Genomic DNA, 14,594 nt, shown 5'->3' on the forward strand with positions numbered 1-14,594 from the left:
GTTGCGTGACTTCATCTTCCACCCGCCATCCGTTTAATTTTCTTTGCAGTTATGATTACATTTACCACTCCAGTCTGTTCTCTGTCTTTTCAAGTAATTTTCAACATTAATCTCATTTGAGGATTAATTCTGAGTTTTTATTGTGGTTTCACATTAAAATTCCATGTTCCCCAGTGGTAAGTTGAAACTAGTTACATTTATTGAAAATAAACTACTTTTTCAGAATCATTGGTGATTTAGTTTTGGTAACCCTAATTGGTCCAAAAAAGCACTCCAAACCATTTTTCTCTTTATTTTTTTTCCTTTCAGTTTTCATTCAGCCATTCTCTTCATCTACCTGATTGTTGTTGTTGTTGTTGTTGTTGTTGTCATCAGTCCTGAGACTGGTTTGATGCAGCTCTCCATGCTACTCTATCCTGTGCAAGCTGCTTCATCTCCCAGTACCTACTGCAACCTACATCCTTCTGAATCTGCTTAGTGTACTCATCTCTCGGTCTCCCTCTACGATTTTTACCCTCCACGCTGCCCTCCAATGCTAAATTTGTGATCCCTTCATGCCTCAAAACATGTCCTACCAACCGATCCCTTCTTCTAGTCAAGTTGTGCCACAAACTTCTCTTCTCCCCAATCCTATTCAATACGTCCTCATTAGTTACGTGATCTATCCACCTTATCTTCAGTATTCTTCTGTAGCACCACATTTCGAAAGCTTCTATTCTCTTCTTGTCCAAACTAGTTATCGTCCATGTTTCACTTCCATGCATGGCTACACTCCAAACAAATACTTTCAGAAACGACTTCCTGATACATAAATCTATATTCGATGTTAACAAATTTCTCTTCTTCAGAAACCCTTTCCTTGCCATTGCCAGTCTACATTTTATATCCTCTCTACTTCGACCATCATCAGTTATTTTACTTCCTAAATAGCAAAACTCCTTTACTACTTTAAGTGTCTCATTTCCTAATCTAATTCCCTCAGCATCACCCGATTTAATTTGACTACATTCCATTATCCTCGTTTTGCTTTTGTTAATGTTCATCTTATATCCTCCTTTCAAAACACTGTCCATTCCGTTCAACTGCTCTTCCAAGTCCTTTGCCGTCTCTGACAGAATTACAATGTCGTCGGCGAACCTCAAAGTTTTTACTTCGTCTCCATGAATTTTAATACCTACTCCAAATTTTTCTTTTGTTTCCTTTACTGCTTGCTCAGTATACAGATTGAATAACATCGGGGAGAGGCTACAACCCTGTCTCACTCCTTTCCCAACCACTGCTTCCCTTTCATGCCCCTCGACTCTTATTACTGCCATCTGGTTTCTGTACAAATTATAAATAGCCTTTCGCTCCCTGTATTTTACCCCTGCCACCTTTAGAATTTGAAAAAGAGTATTCCAGTCAACATTGTCAAAAGCTTTCTCTAAGTCTACAAATGCTAGAAACGTAGGTTTGCCTTTTCTTAATCTTTCTTCTAAGATAAGTCGTAAGGTCAGTATTGCCTCACGTGTTCCAACATTTCGACGGAATCCAAACTGATCCTCCCCGAGGTCTGCATCTACCAGTTTTTCCATTCGTCTGTAAAGAATTCGCGTTAGTATTTTGCAGCCGTGGCTTATTAAACTGATAGTTCGGTAATTATCACATCTGTCAGCACCTGCTTTCTTTGCTACAGAAATTGTTAACTGAATCTTTGATTTCATTGTTAATTTGTGCTATTTGGTATGTTGGTTGTACATTATCTTTGTCTTATTGTAATTCATTTTGAGCCTACTTTCAAACTTGATCAGTTAAGACATATACAAGTGTTGGAACTTTAATAGCAGCAACTATTTATTTACAGCTCGTACAAAATAGACACATGTTTCAAAGTTTTACTGTCCTTAAAAATAGTCAGCAGCATTGTGTGTAACCTGTTGCCAGCAATGTGGAAGCTGTAGGATACTCTTAGCAATGCCAGTTTTGTTGACAGTTCGAGCAGCGTGGTCTATTGCCCAACGAATTTGTGGCAGTTCTGAAGCGAATGTCGTTAAGTGTTTCCTTCAGTTCAGAAATTGAGTTGATCTCGTGAGCGCTTAATTCAGGGGAGTGCAGTAGGTGGTATAGCACTTAGCAGCCCCATCAGTCAAACAAATCCGTAGCAGCTTGCATCACTTCTGTCTCTATGTTGTTCAGTTTTGGAACACAACCTACGACCAGCTTAGAGCCAGAAGAGATGACACTTTCTGCAGTACCTGACCATCATTTTGCAGGACAATGCTCAAGCACATACTGTGCAAGCTGTTACTGATTTGTTTGACTGATGGAGCTGCTAAGTGCTATTTTATACTAATTTTTGAAAATTTGTACGAAGGTCTTATAGGTCCAAACTACTGAAGTCATCAGTCCGTAAGCCTACTCACTACTTTATCTAACTTAAACTAACTTATGCTATGGACGAAACACACACACACACACACACCAGAGGGAGGACTTGAAGCTCCGACAGGGGGAGCCGCACGGACGATGACAAGGTGCCTCAGACCTCATGGCTACCCTGTGCAGCTATAATTAATTGTTCAACATTGTGAGGAATAACATAAAATGCAGTAAAAAGTTAATAGCAGCAGGAATTGAACCCTTACCAACAAATTACCACTCGTTGCTGCATTGAGCTGTTTATGCAACCACTCATAATAAACTCCTCATATTCTATGCTTGCAAAGAAAAATATTGATCTGGAGCTGTATGCAATGTAGAGCTCACAGTGCCAGCAGGGATGACATCACATCAAAGCATACACAGTCGGAAACAGATAGCTGTGTCTCTTCTCTGAATTGGTAGTAACATAGCTGACCATCATTTCAGAATTTGGTACTGGTTTCTAGGTAACTGTGGAGAGAACTCTACAAAACCTGTTTTCATCCATTTTATTTGCATACCAGCACACATTCAAAGAGAAGTGGTGTATAGCACATGATAACTGGCCACTGCTGGCGAGTTGTACAGTTTTGTCACCAAAATAAATGTGGTTCATGTATGTTTCATTAATAAGTATGACCTGTTCATTCTCGTTTTTAACCTGTATAGTGACCTGATAATTTCATCTAGATCTGCGAAGAATAATTCTGGTGATTTGGAATTTATTTGTCTGACTCCTCTATCATTTCTAATTTCATACCATCTCATTGAATTGCAATGGAAGCAGTAGCATTCGTGTATATATCCAACAAATTAAAATAGGTTGAGATTTGATTCACAAAGTCTATTAGTATATATTTTGCTGAGATTCAGTCAAAGGTTGCTCAGATTTTGTGAATCCTGAATTGTATATTACTGTAAAAGTCATTTCTCAGTCCAGTTGCTTCATTAACATCATGCAAACATTCTATTGTATTGTAGTCATTGCTCAAATTGACTTGTTCTTTTGCCTGTTTGAAATTTAATGTTTTCTCTGTTTAAAACCTTGGTGTTATACAATTTTTGCAATACTGTTCAAAACTAAAAATAAATTACTTTTCTTCTTTGCCATTTCTCATTTCTCCACATTATCTTTAGCAATGTTAGTGATAGTTGGTGGCTGGATGTCCTTCCTGACACAATCGCTTTCCTCGGAACAGAATTTGTTTACTCCAACTGTCTGTGTGTAGAATAAATGACACATTCAAGTGTGAAAACATTTGTTAAATGTTTGTGCGCCATGTAACTGAGGTGGAACATGGGTTCCAGCCCGATATTTACTTAGCTGGATATGGAAAGCTGCCCAAAATCCACAGCCAGGCTGTCCAATTCGTCAGTCTTCATTATTAATCTGCGACGCGGATGGGTGCTGGATATGGAAAGCTGCCCAAAAACCACAGCCAGGCTGTCCAGTTCGTCAATCTTCATCATTAATCTGCGACACGGATGGGTGCTGGGTCCTGACAGAAGTAGCAGGTTAATATGCTTGGCTGTACAAGCCACTCCTACTTCAGATAAATTACACATCATATTTACATATAAAAGTAAGGAGATAAAGCACACATTCATACTGCAACTAGAATGGGGCAAGAAAATGTAAAGATGCTGATAAACTTGTTAGATGTATCTATATTAAAGAGAGGAAGCCGATAGGTGTATAGTTTCATGTCTTCTTGGTCTCCTTCCTTATGAAACAGAACAGTTGCAGCATTTCTCTCTAGTTTTTGGGGAATTGTTTATTTCAGACATTTTGTGTATACTTTGCAAATTTCTTTTTTTATTAGACATCTGTAATGACATATATTATAGTTTGAGCATATTTATGCATAGCTTTGATTAGTTTCCATGGAATACTTGTTTAATCTGGAAACAAGTCTTGCTAATCTTATTGAACTTCTGTCAATATCAATAATATGTTATTTACTTATCTTATTTACAGTAAATCTCATATGTTAATTTTCTACCTGCTTTCGTTCTCTGCTATGAAACAAACATCTTGATTTTATTCTGTTTGGTTGTCATTTTCTGCCCCTTATGATAATCTTGCAGTAACCCATTAGATCTTTTCTACTCCAACTCCACTAATCCACTCTCTGATCTTTAAGCTATTCAGTTTATTCTCCATAAATGAAAACCAGTAGAAGCAGTTGGGCTGCTAAGGTTCGTCATAATGTTTATTTAGCCAGTATTCTTGCAGCAAATTGAGAGCTGAGAGCAAAGAAGGAAATGGGTGTGCCGAAAGCCATTGCCTGGTGCCTCGTAGTCCAGCCCATTGTACTTGTCAATCTAAAAGCCTGTGATCAACATTGCCCATTCATATTCTGATAACCTGTCAGCTCAGTCCTGAGATGAGTTTTGCAAATTTAAAAGTCAGTTTGTCTTTGTGCAATACATTTAGTTTAGAGGGTTGCGCACACTTCTCATTGCACTGTCTGCTGTGCAGTTTGATGAGCAGCCCATCCACATTTGTTTCCCACAAAACAATGCTTCCAGGGTGTTCCTTACAGGTGCTATCATCTGCACAGCATAGGCTTCTGAGTAGAAGCCAACGCGGTCCGCATTAACTGTCACCAAGAAGTAATTAAGGCTTTTCCTCCTCCTGCTCTTCCTCTTGTTCTTAGCAGCCACCCCTTCTGCAGCATATTATTGTTTAAGACATTGGAAAAAAAGGGAGAACCATACAGTAGTTTTGAAGGATAATTATATTTTTGTTTGAAATATGTCATAGTTTTATTAATATATGCCATAAGGAAAAATTTCATACACACGAGAGAGGGAGGGGGAGAGTTGGTTGGTAAAGTGCACATGTAGGCCACAAATATGAAAAAAAAAGTTCCAGTTTTGATTAACTGTGATATCCCTCGTGATTTAAGTGAAAACTAGACAAGGCTAAAGAGCAAGTCCGAGCACAACAGCAATACCTTCCTTGTACATTTTGATTAGCCACTATTGGTATTTTGAGAACAGTTAATATTTCATAATATGTTGAAGTTATCTGGAGCAAGAGGTTCCCTATGAAATCTCCTAACCACCTTCCCTTCCCTCTGGCTCCTGCCCTTGTAACCGCCCCCGGTGTAAAACCTGTCCCATGCACCCTCCCACCACCACCTAAACTAGTCCTGTAACCCGGAATGTGTACACGATCAAAGGCAGAGCCACGTGTGAAAGCACCCAAATGATTTACCAACTGACCTGCCTACACTGTGAAGCTTTCTATGTGGGAATGACCAGCAACAAACTGTCCATTCGCATGAATGGACACAGGCAGACAGTGTTTGTTGGTAATGAGGATCACCCTGTGGCTAAACATGCCTTGGTGCACGGCCAGCACATTTTGGCACAGTGTTACACCGTCCGAGTTATTTGGATACTTCCCACAAACACCAACCTATCCGAAGTCCGGAGATGGGAACTCGCCCTTCAGTATATCCTCTCTTCTCGATATCCGCCAGGCCTCAACCTCCGCTAATTTCAAGTTGCCACTGCTCATACCTCACCTGTCATTCAACATCATCTTTGCCTCTGTACTTCCGCCTCAACTGACACCTCTGCCCAAACTCTTTGCCTTTACAAATGTCTGCTTGTGTCTGTGTACATGCGGATGGATATGTGTGTCTGTGCGAGTATATACCTGTCCTTTTTTCCCCCTAAGGTAAGTCTTTCCGCTTCCGGGATTGGAATGACTCCTTACCCTCTACCTGTAAACCCACATACTTTCGTCTTTCCCTCTCCTTCCCTCTTTCCTGGTGAAGCAACAGTTGGTTGCGAAAGCTTGAATTTTGTGTGTTTGTGTGTCCATCAACATGCTATCGCTTTCATTTGGTAAGTTACATCATCTTTGCTTTTAGATATATTTTTCCCACGTGGAATGTTTCCCTCTATTATAATAATATATCTGATTGTCTATACATGGAGTTCTTAGGAGCCTGATGATGGCAATATGGACATGCTGAAACTGTGGTTTTTTTTTTTTTTTTTTTTTTTTTTTTTTTTTTTTTTTTTTTACGTATCATATAATTACTGACAGGATAACATATATCATTCTTACAGCTTTATTTATGTTACTAATAGAGATATATAATACAAAGATTAATACACTACAAACAGAGTATTTATTTGTCTTCATCATCCTCCCCACTGTGGTCGATCTCCAGTGGAATAAGTTGCAGCTGCCAAGTAATATTTCTTCCATCTGGAGTTTAAAGATTTAAGGTCTGTACCATTCCATCTTTCCCTGCTCTTGTTTCCATAATGCGGGCGCTCTTCCACATATATCTTGGTTGCTTATCCTCTCATAAGAGCACAGTGTCTCCCACCCTACATTTAAACATTTCGTTGTGAGGTTGCTGTACGTCATGAAAGTTTCTTAAGTCTAACAAATATTCTTTCTTCCATCTTTTCATAAAATCATTTTGCAATTTTTCTCGAAGCTTGGCTTCTCTTTGCAGATATTCTAGGTTCAGGACCTGTGTGTATTGTAGTTAACTGTTCTTCTGTCAGTACTCAGTATCCTTGCATGTAATACTCAATCTTTGTTAATGAATATGAGGTAATATGCACATCCATTAATATGGAAAAACATAATAGTCAAATGGTGGTGATGAAGTAATGTAATTAGAGCTGCCCTGCTACTGGCTGTCTCTGCTCTTACCTCATTTCAAAGACGTGAAACTACCAGAAGTCATTTCCTTCTTTCCTTTTCTGTCTAGCAGCTGGTTCCTTCACCACTAGTCACAGCTGTCCTGGTTTTTTGCACCTTTTTATGTATCATATAATATCTGACAGCACAACATACATCATTCTTACAACTTTATTTACATTGTTAGTCAGAGATACCGAATACATAGGTTAATACACTACATACAGAGCATTTATTTCACCCTCAACATGATTGTCTAAATAAAATGATTTCTCAAAACATATACCAGTTTGGTGATTTTCCTTGGTAAATATTTGACAGGCCACAATCCCATATCCACAATGGATCAGCAGAGGCAGCCAGTGTTGTCAACACAAAGAATCAGAACCTCATGTAAAAGGAAATAGATCTGATTCTGAGGTCTACCTACAGTAAATCATTAGAGGTAATGCAGTAAGACTTAAGAAGATGTGTTACTGAAGTAAATAAAAGAATAAGCTTTTCATGAAGGATACACATGCCTCAGAATAAAATTAAAACAATGTGAAGTATATTGAGAACAGCTTCAGGGAAGCAACAGAAAGATTCAGTTCTAAGTTTACCAAAATGAGAGGATTAAGATGAATACTGACTTTCATGAAATATGAAAAATCTTGTTTATTCTGGGTGAACTGAACAACTTTTTACACACTCATTCGATCATTTGATATATTTCTCATACGAATCTCTTTCAGAAGATGTGTTTACTGGAGACTAATACAGAAAATAAGAAAAGAAAAGAAAATATGGCTATGATTAAGTCTCAGAATAGTGAGAATTCCCAAAGTGTAATACTTAATTATTTATTAAGAATATGTTAACATGATAGTACACCACATTGAATAAGGCAGTAATGATTCCTGTATAAGAATCTGTCAACTACTCAACCAGTCCAGACATTTAAGTGTTGACCTCACCAGTTGCATAAGAAAATTCTTGGGGAAATAGTGGACCATGGCTTTGTGGGTATTCTCAGATCCCAAAACATAAATTTGTAGTTGCCGTATGTTAGTATTAATAGACTGCATATTTTGTTGAAAAACTGATAATTCTATTTTTCTGTGTAGGATTGGTAATGGTATCTATATTTCTGTTGTGTTTATAATTAAGATTTCTTAACCTTTAATGGTGTGTGTCTTGCAGTATGGCACAGTCCATTGTCTCTGTACCTGTTGAAGAAATCTCTGAACTGGTTGAGACACATTTTAGGTAGAGAGACCTTTTATTATGACCTATTGTAAAAAAAAGTCCTATTTCTTGTACCCATGGCAATGGGAATTTTAGCTCCAGCAACCTTCACTCTCCAGTCTTAATGTGGTGCAGGCCATTCTTAGTGAAACCTCGTCATGCGGTACTCCCAACCAACACCAATGCAATGTGCACCATTTCTAGCTCCACATTAACTCACCATACAGCGAAGCCAGCCATGGCAATGGAACAGCTGGATAATCAAACAATGGAAAATCCAGGATGGAATGTAGCAATACCAGAGTAGGAAAGTTGCTACTCACCGTATAGCGGACATGCTGAGTCGTGATATGCACTACAAAAAGATTCACGCAATTATAGCCTTCGGCCATTAAGGCCTGTGTCAACAGCGGGTACACATACATACACACACGCACACACACACTTACGCAAACACATACTTACGTAAACACAACTTGCACACATGTATGCAGTCTCAGAGAATTTAGTGTGGTTTCAGTTCTCTGAGACTGCAGACGTGTGTGCAAGTTGTGTTTGTGTGAGTGTGTGTATGCATGTATGTATGTGTGTCTGCTGGTGACAAAGGCCTTAATGGCCGAAAGCTATAATTGGTGAATCTTTTTGTTGTGCCTATCGCGACTCAGCATATCCGCTATATGAACAGCTGAATAAGGTACACATGTGTGCCACCAGTTGAGAAGGCTATGATACTCAAGTCACTTGCCCTGTCTCTCTCCAACCTGTTCTCTGCCACAACCACTATTACTACCTGATTATCTTTAGTGCGTTCTTTACGCTAAAGGCCTTATGTCCGCTATCTCCTTTGAGCCCAGCACTTGGCTTGAAAAAGCTGATGACCTTACACACCAATCCTAACTTCTCTTGTAACTGACAGCCTACATCTCTGGCATAACCACTACCTAGCAGCAGTACTTATGTCTTCCTGACATTCGTGATATTCTGAGTTCTTGAGCATGGACAACATCTGCTGCTTATTTCTCATCTCTACTCTTGCGTGATGCTCCTCTCCATACAACTCTGGCAGCTGATACCTTCTTTTGGTGCTTCCAACAATCTGTCATACTGCATCCTTCCCCTTCCCACCTTCATACCAGCTACCAATTCCAATCACCTTCAGAATTCTTGTCAAAGTAATTAACTATAGCAATAGAATAATCCAAAGTTTGTTAAAATGATTGAATGTTCTGAAATTTGCTGTGTTTATTCAGCTATAAAAATATGTCATCTCAAGGGAATGTGCTACGTTCGTTCGAGTGCAAGTTAGGGTACATCAGCCATACGTATGCAAACAAAATGCAAGGCCCACATCACACCTAACTGAAATTCAAATGGCACAGCATATTTCATGAAAAAACAAAAAACAAAAAAACACAGCAGAATGTCTAATTTTAACTTGTTTGACAAAAAATGACACTTGCGCATATATTCATTACAGTGCATATATTCATACACAAAAATTGTGAGAATCTGCAAAGTTTATTATTATGAGTGCGAGTCAGTATGCTGGCTGTACATAAACAGATCTCAGTCAAATCTAGTGCAATTTCAGCATATAATATTAAGACTATTACAATACTAAAGAAATTATCTACAATGTGAAGCAGGTAAAATAACAAATAAAAGAAAATTAAAAACTCACACTTTCATGAGCTCAGAATGTAAGCCAGCTCCTGAGTTTCTATTTGTGCCCATATGATCAACATAAATCAGCCATTACTATTAATTCTGCAGTTTTGTCTACTGTACACTTGGACTTGGTTACATTGTTTGCATGCATCTCTTGTGGTTGTTTAGTTTTCCCACAAGTTTATAAGACCATTCCTAAAAAGTGATATTTGTGCACCGAGAAATGCAATCCAGACTGTTTTAATCTTCTAATCTGACTTCTTTTGTGGTACTTTGTAAAATCTATGGTTTATTTGTCTTTATAAGAGTTTCATCAATTGTCGACTATGTTGTGAGGATTGTGACTGCTAATTAAATTAAATAAATTACGATTCTGGTGATTGAAACAGATTTATTTATTTATTTATTTTCAATTGGCAATCATGATACAGCAAAAAAATCTTAGATATATGGCACGTCTTTCATTTAAACAGCAACAGAACCAGCAGAAAGCGAATGCAAAACCAAAGGCTAAGTCTTCTACCAAGGGGGACGGAAACAAGCAAGCAAGTTCAACAAACAAAAAGAAATCTGCTACACAAGACAATCAGTGGGACCAGTGGAAACAAAAAGATTCAGAGGTAAGTGTATAATGAAGCAGAATGAATTCATTAGTCCATAAAAAAATTAATTTTTGTTAAATATCTTACTACACTTGTTGCTTCACTGTCATATTAAAAAAGTTAGTCACAACCTTAAGCTTGTGGCCTTTATTGCCTAAGTTTCTATCATCTAATCATGTTTATCTTTGCAAGGCCATTATTTACATGATAGTGGCAGAGTGTATGCAGGCCAGCACCTTCATAAAAAGGGGAAAAATGAGGGGAGGATTGTGTTTTGTCATAGGCTTAGTTCAGTTGCTTCCCACCAGTGACAAAATAATTGGAAATTAAGAATACTTAATAATAATTTAAGTAGGGGAAATTTGTGAAGTTTTGGTTATTACAACATGGGAGACAATTTATTGTAGAAGTACTAACAAACCAAGTCAAGTAATTAATGTGGAACAAGTAGAGGATACACTGGTTGTGTAATGGGTTTTGAAATAAATTAATGGAGTTTTAGATGGGCAATAAGTAAAAAGAAAACAAAAATGGTTAATTGCAATAGATTTAATCATTCCTATTTCCTCGGTGAAATTGATGGTTTACAAGTTGTGGGTTGGCGGCTGAGTTGTCAGATGTCATCTCTACACCGTATTATAACTACTTCCATACTTGTCTTTACCAGGTGTTGACTAGTTTTCATTACTCACTGTTTCGCCTCAACCAAATTGTGAAAGTTGCTCACTGCGAGCTACCCAGAAATTTTTTCCTGGTACTATTAAACAGTACTCTTTCTAGGCATTTATTATATTTTGAAAATACTTACATTAATAGGAGGTGAAATATTTTTGACTATACAAAACTGGATGAGCTGAGTTGTTTCACAGTTTCAAGCTACTCCATTTGGCAGATGTGCATATATGCTCCCACATAGGCCTATAATAACTTTACTGTAATGCAAGCAAGCAAGCAAAAATTTGCCATTACGTGCATTTCTTGTTCTGTACATACTGGAAAATGTGAATGTAATTTTACGTATGGAATTTTGCGTGGCAGAAAGGCAATTAACTTGACAGAAATAAAAATTACATTCATAAATATTAAAACTGCCACTACAACTTACACACAAAGATAAATGAAAATACTACTAGATTTCAGTTCCATGGGTTTCATTTGGAAGGGGAGCATAGATGGTAAATTGATAGGCTGAGAAAGCTTTTTTTTTTTTTGGGGGGGGGGGGGGGGGAGGCAGACAGGCAACCCACCATACATGAGAAGGAAGTGAGACATGTGTGGCCATACTCATACTTTTGAATCATGACTTAAATAGTCACTTAGTAACTTCCCAACTCCTGGCATAACTTCATAGGCTTCCCATCTCCTCATTTGCTGCCGAACTGAAATGAAGATGTCCTCTGAATAATAAAGTGCATTCACTCACTCCTATGGTGAGCTAATTACACTTAACAAAAGATGCGTGTTACTCTTATATATTTATTAAAATTACAGTTTACACAGAATTGCCCAAAGAACTGGTAGTATTATGTATCCTAATGACTGGTGTAGATGTTGGTGTCATCTTATCTAGGTAGTCCTTCAAAACTGGAGTCAGGTTTCTTAACTAGCTGGAAAAAGTCCTGTTATGTATCATAAGATTGCAGTTTAAGTAATGAATCAATTTAAAAATGTTATTTCACGGTTTAAAATTTTACTATCTCCACTTTCCTCTCAAAACTCCATACAGATTGTATTGTAACTGTACTCAACTGCAATTGATTGTACAACACTCACAGCCATACATCAGTCTTTTAGTTTATGTTACATGCATTTTCATAGAATGTTGTTCACAGTGTAACAGGAGGTGGTGTTGTGTTGTACAGTGTTTAGTAAGAACATACAAATCTTAATATTTTGGCTAGTACTCTTGGCCGTAGAGGCAGTATTGGAAGTTTGCTTGATTTACTGCTGATACAATGTGAAAATGGACAATTTATATTATGAATCATGTAAAACTATTTCAATTGTTCAGGGATATATAAACAAACAATATTTTCCCAGGAAACAGCCATTTTCATAGTTGAATAAGGATTTGTATTTTAACAAAACCATCTGACCCCTTGCAGTGCCCAATTGAAATATATGGTACAAGTAATTTATAAATTCAGTTTTCTCAAAACATATTAGAAAATCAACACACATAACTCTATTGTTGCAATACTTGGTATCGGTGTTATCTAAAATGTCTTATTTAGAGTACAGTATGTTTCAAGTGACATAAACGAGATAATTTCCAGAATAAACATACAAAGTTCTGAAGCAAATTTTATTGTAAACAGAACCTTATATCTGAAGTACTGCTTCTTTATAATGTTACATCAGTGCAAAAACATTTCGAAAATATAACATAATTGAATAGATAGAAAAACCAAAGCACCAAGCAGCAGGGGGAGGACTAGTGAAATTTGGCAAGTGGAGAAGGTTCAGAAAAGTCTCCCAGGTCCTGGGCCAGGGCAGATTTACTGAACGCGAAGAGAAGGAAAGAAGTCTTTCCTTCTGTTCCCGTCTGATAAGTGTCCCCTGTCTCGGGTTGTGGGCAATTTTCACGAACTCACTCCATTTCCTAAATCTCGCCAGTCTTTTTCCTTCACCCCTCTTCCTTCCCCTTGAACCCTTCTGCCAGGAGAAGGAGCCTCTGGCTCTGAAAGTTTGCAAATTTTAAATACCTTTATATGTGTGTTATCCTGCCACCACTTATTTATAATGTTAGTTATTCTTCATCTGTATCTACACACATACTCTGAAAATGATTGGGAAGTGCATGGCAGAGGGTACTTAGCAAGCAAGCATAGGTTATGGTTAGTTCCAATCATGTGTGGAGTGTGGGAAGAATTTCTTTAGTGGTTACAGGAGCGAGAAACAGATGCAGTTTATGGACAGAGAATTCAAGTATTTATTTAGTCTGCAACTAATGTTAACAGTAGACTTGAAAGTTGAAGTATATACAGATACAGAGGTTTAAAATTCATTCATCTTCAATACAATGACTATTCCATGGAGAATGAAACGTGATTGCTGTGAAAGTCCGTATATGTTATGAAATGGCAAACATACAAAATGGGCTCTGTGGATTGACGATTGAACTTAAGTAGACCCCTCCGCTAAAGCTCCAGAGAGGGGATGCTGGCATATCATTGGTAGCAGCATAAGCGTTCGTGGCAATGCTCTCATGCCACACTGGAGGCTGTAGGAAACACAGCAGTATGAGTGGCGGCATTTGTATTTTAAAGTGCGGCCGACCAGATGGCAGCCAATACTGCAGAAACTTTGTAAGTGGGCTTTCTGTGAGATATTTTACATCTATCTTTAATAGCTTTTGCCCAGTGAGTCAGACTAACCAACGACCATTTGTGCTTCCCTTCTATTTATAAATTTATTTTGAGTCCCATACCATTAAGCAGTATTCCAACATGGGATAAATAAGTGATTACTTTATAATGTTACTAGCAAACCCAGCAATACTTCACATTTGCTGAGTATTTATAGAAATCGTATATGCATCCCAGCCTCTTATCCCCTCTCCCCGTCATGTCAGGGGCTAGAATAGACCCATGGCCCTTCGTTGCCTTTCGTAAGAGGTGACTAATAGCAGTCATTTTTATTGGATCAAATATTTTTAAGTGTGGGTCATTTTAGGAAGGTTGCTTTACTATGGTGCATTACTTCTCCACTGTGCACTGTTACCTTCTGCACCAACCAATCCAGTTCTGTAGCCGGTCCATCATGGTGAGATTGTCATGTACCTTCTCGGTGTTAGCCCCCTGACAACGCAGATATCGTACTGCTGATGCCTGAGCTGTGACCTCCCCATGTCAGCCTCTCCACTTTGGGGTACCAGGACTCCGTACAACATCTACTGTGCCAGGTGGCCTTTACCTGGGTGGGGTGGTGCCTGTGGGGAGGGCCTCCAGTCGGAGTGAGTGGCATCGGTGCAGATGATCCGCAATGAAACACAGCCATCTCATCAGTCAGGATCAGTG

At 38.2% G+C, this 14,594-nt stretch overlaps 1 protein-coding gene across 1 annotated transcript in view; it reads left to right on the plus strand.

Moving 5' to 3' along the window:
• Window positions 1-14,594, plus strand: part of LOC126282205 (G kinase-anchoring protein 1-like) — a 69,113-nt gene that overhangs the window by 11,171 nt on the left and 43,348 nt on the right. The window contains exon 2 of the mRNA XM_049981751.1: window positions 10,447-10,593. Coding sequence (XP_049837708.1) covers window positions 10,447-10,593 — 147 coding nt within the window. The remainder of the gene's footprint in view (window positions 1-10,446; window positions 10,594-14,594) is intronic.

Source organism: Schistocerca gregaria, chromosome 7 (genome assembly GCF_023897955.1).
Source record: "Schistocerca gregaria isolate iqSchGreg1 chromosome 7, iqSchGreg1.2, whole genome shotgun sequence".
NCBI lineage: Eukaryota > Metazoa > Arthropoda > Insecta > Orthoptera > Acrididae > Schistocerca > Schistocerca gregaria.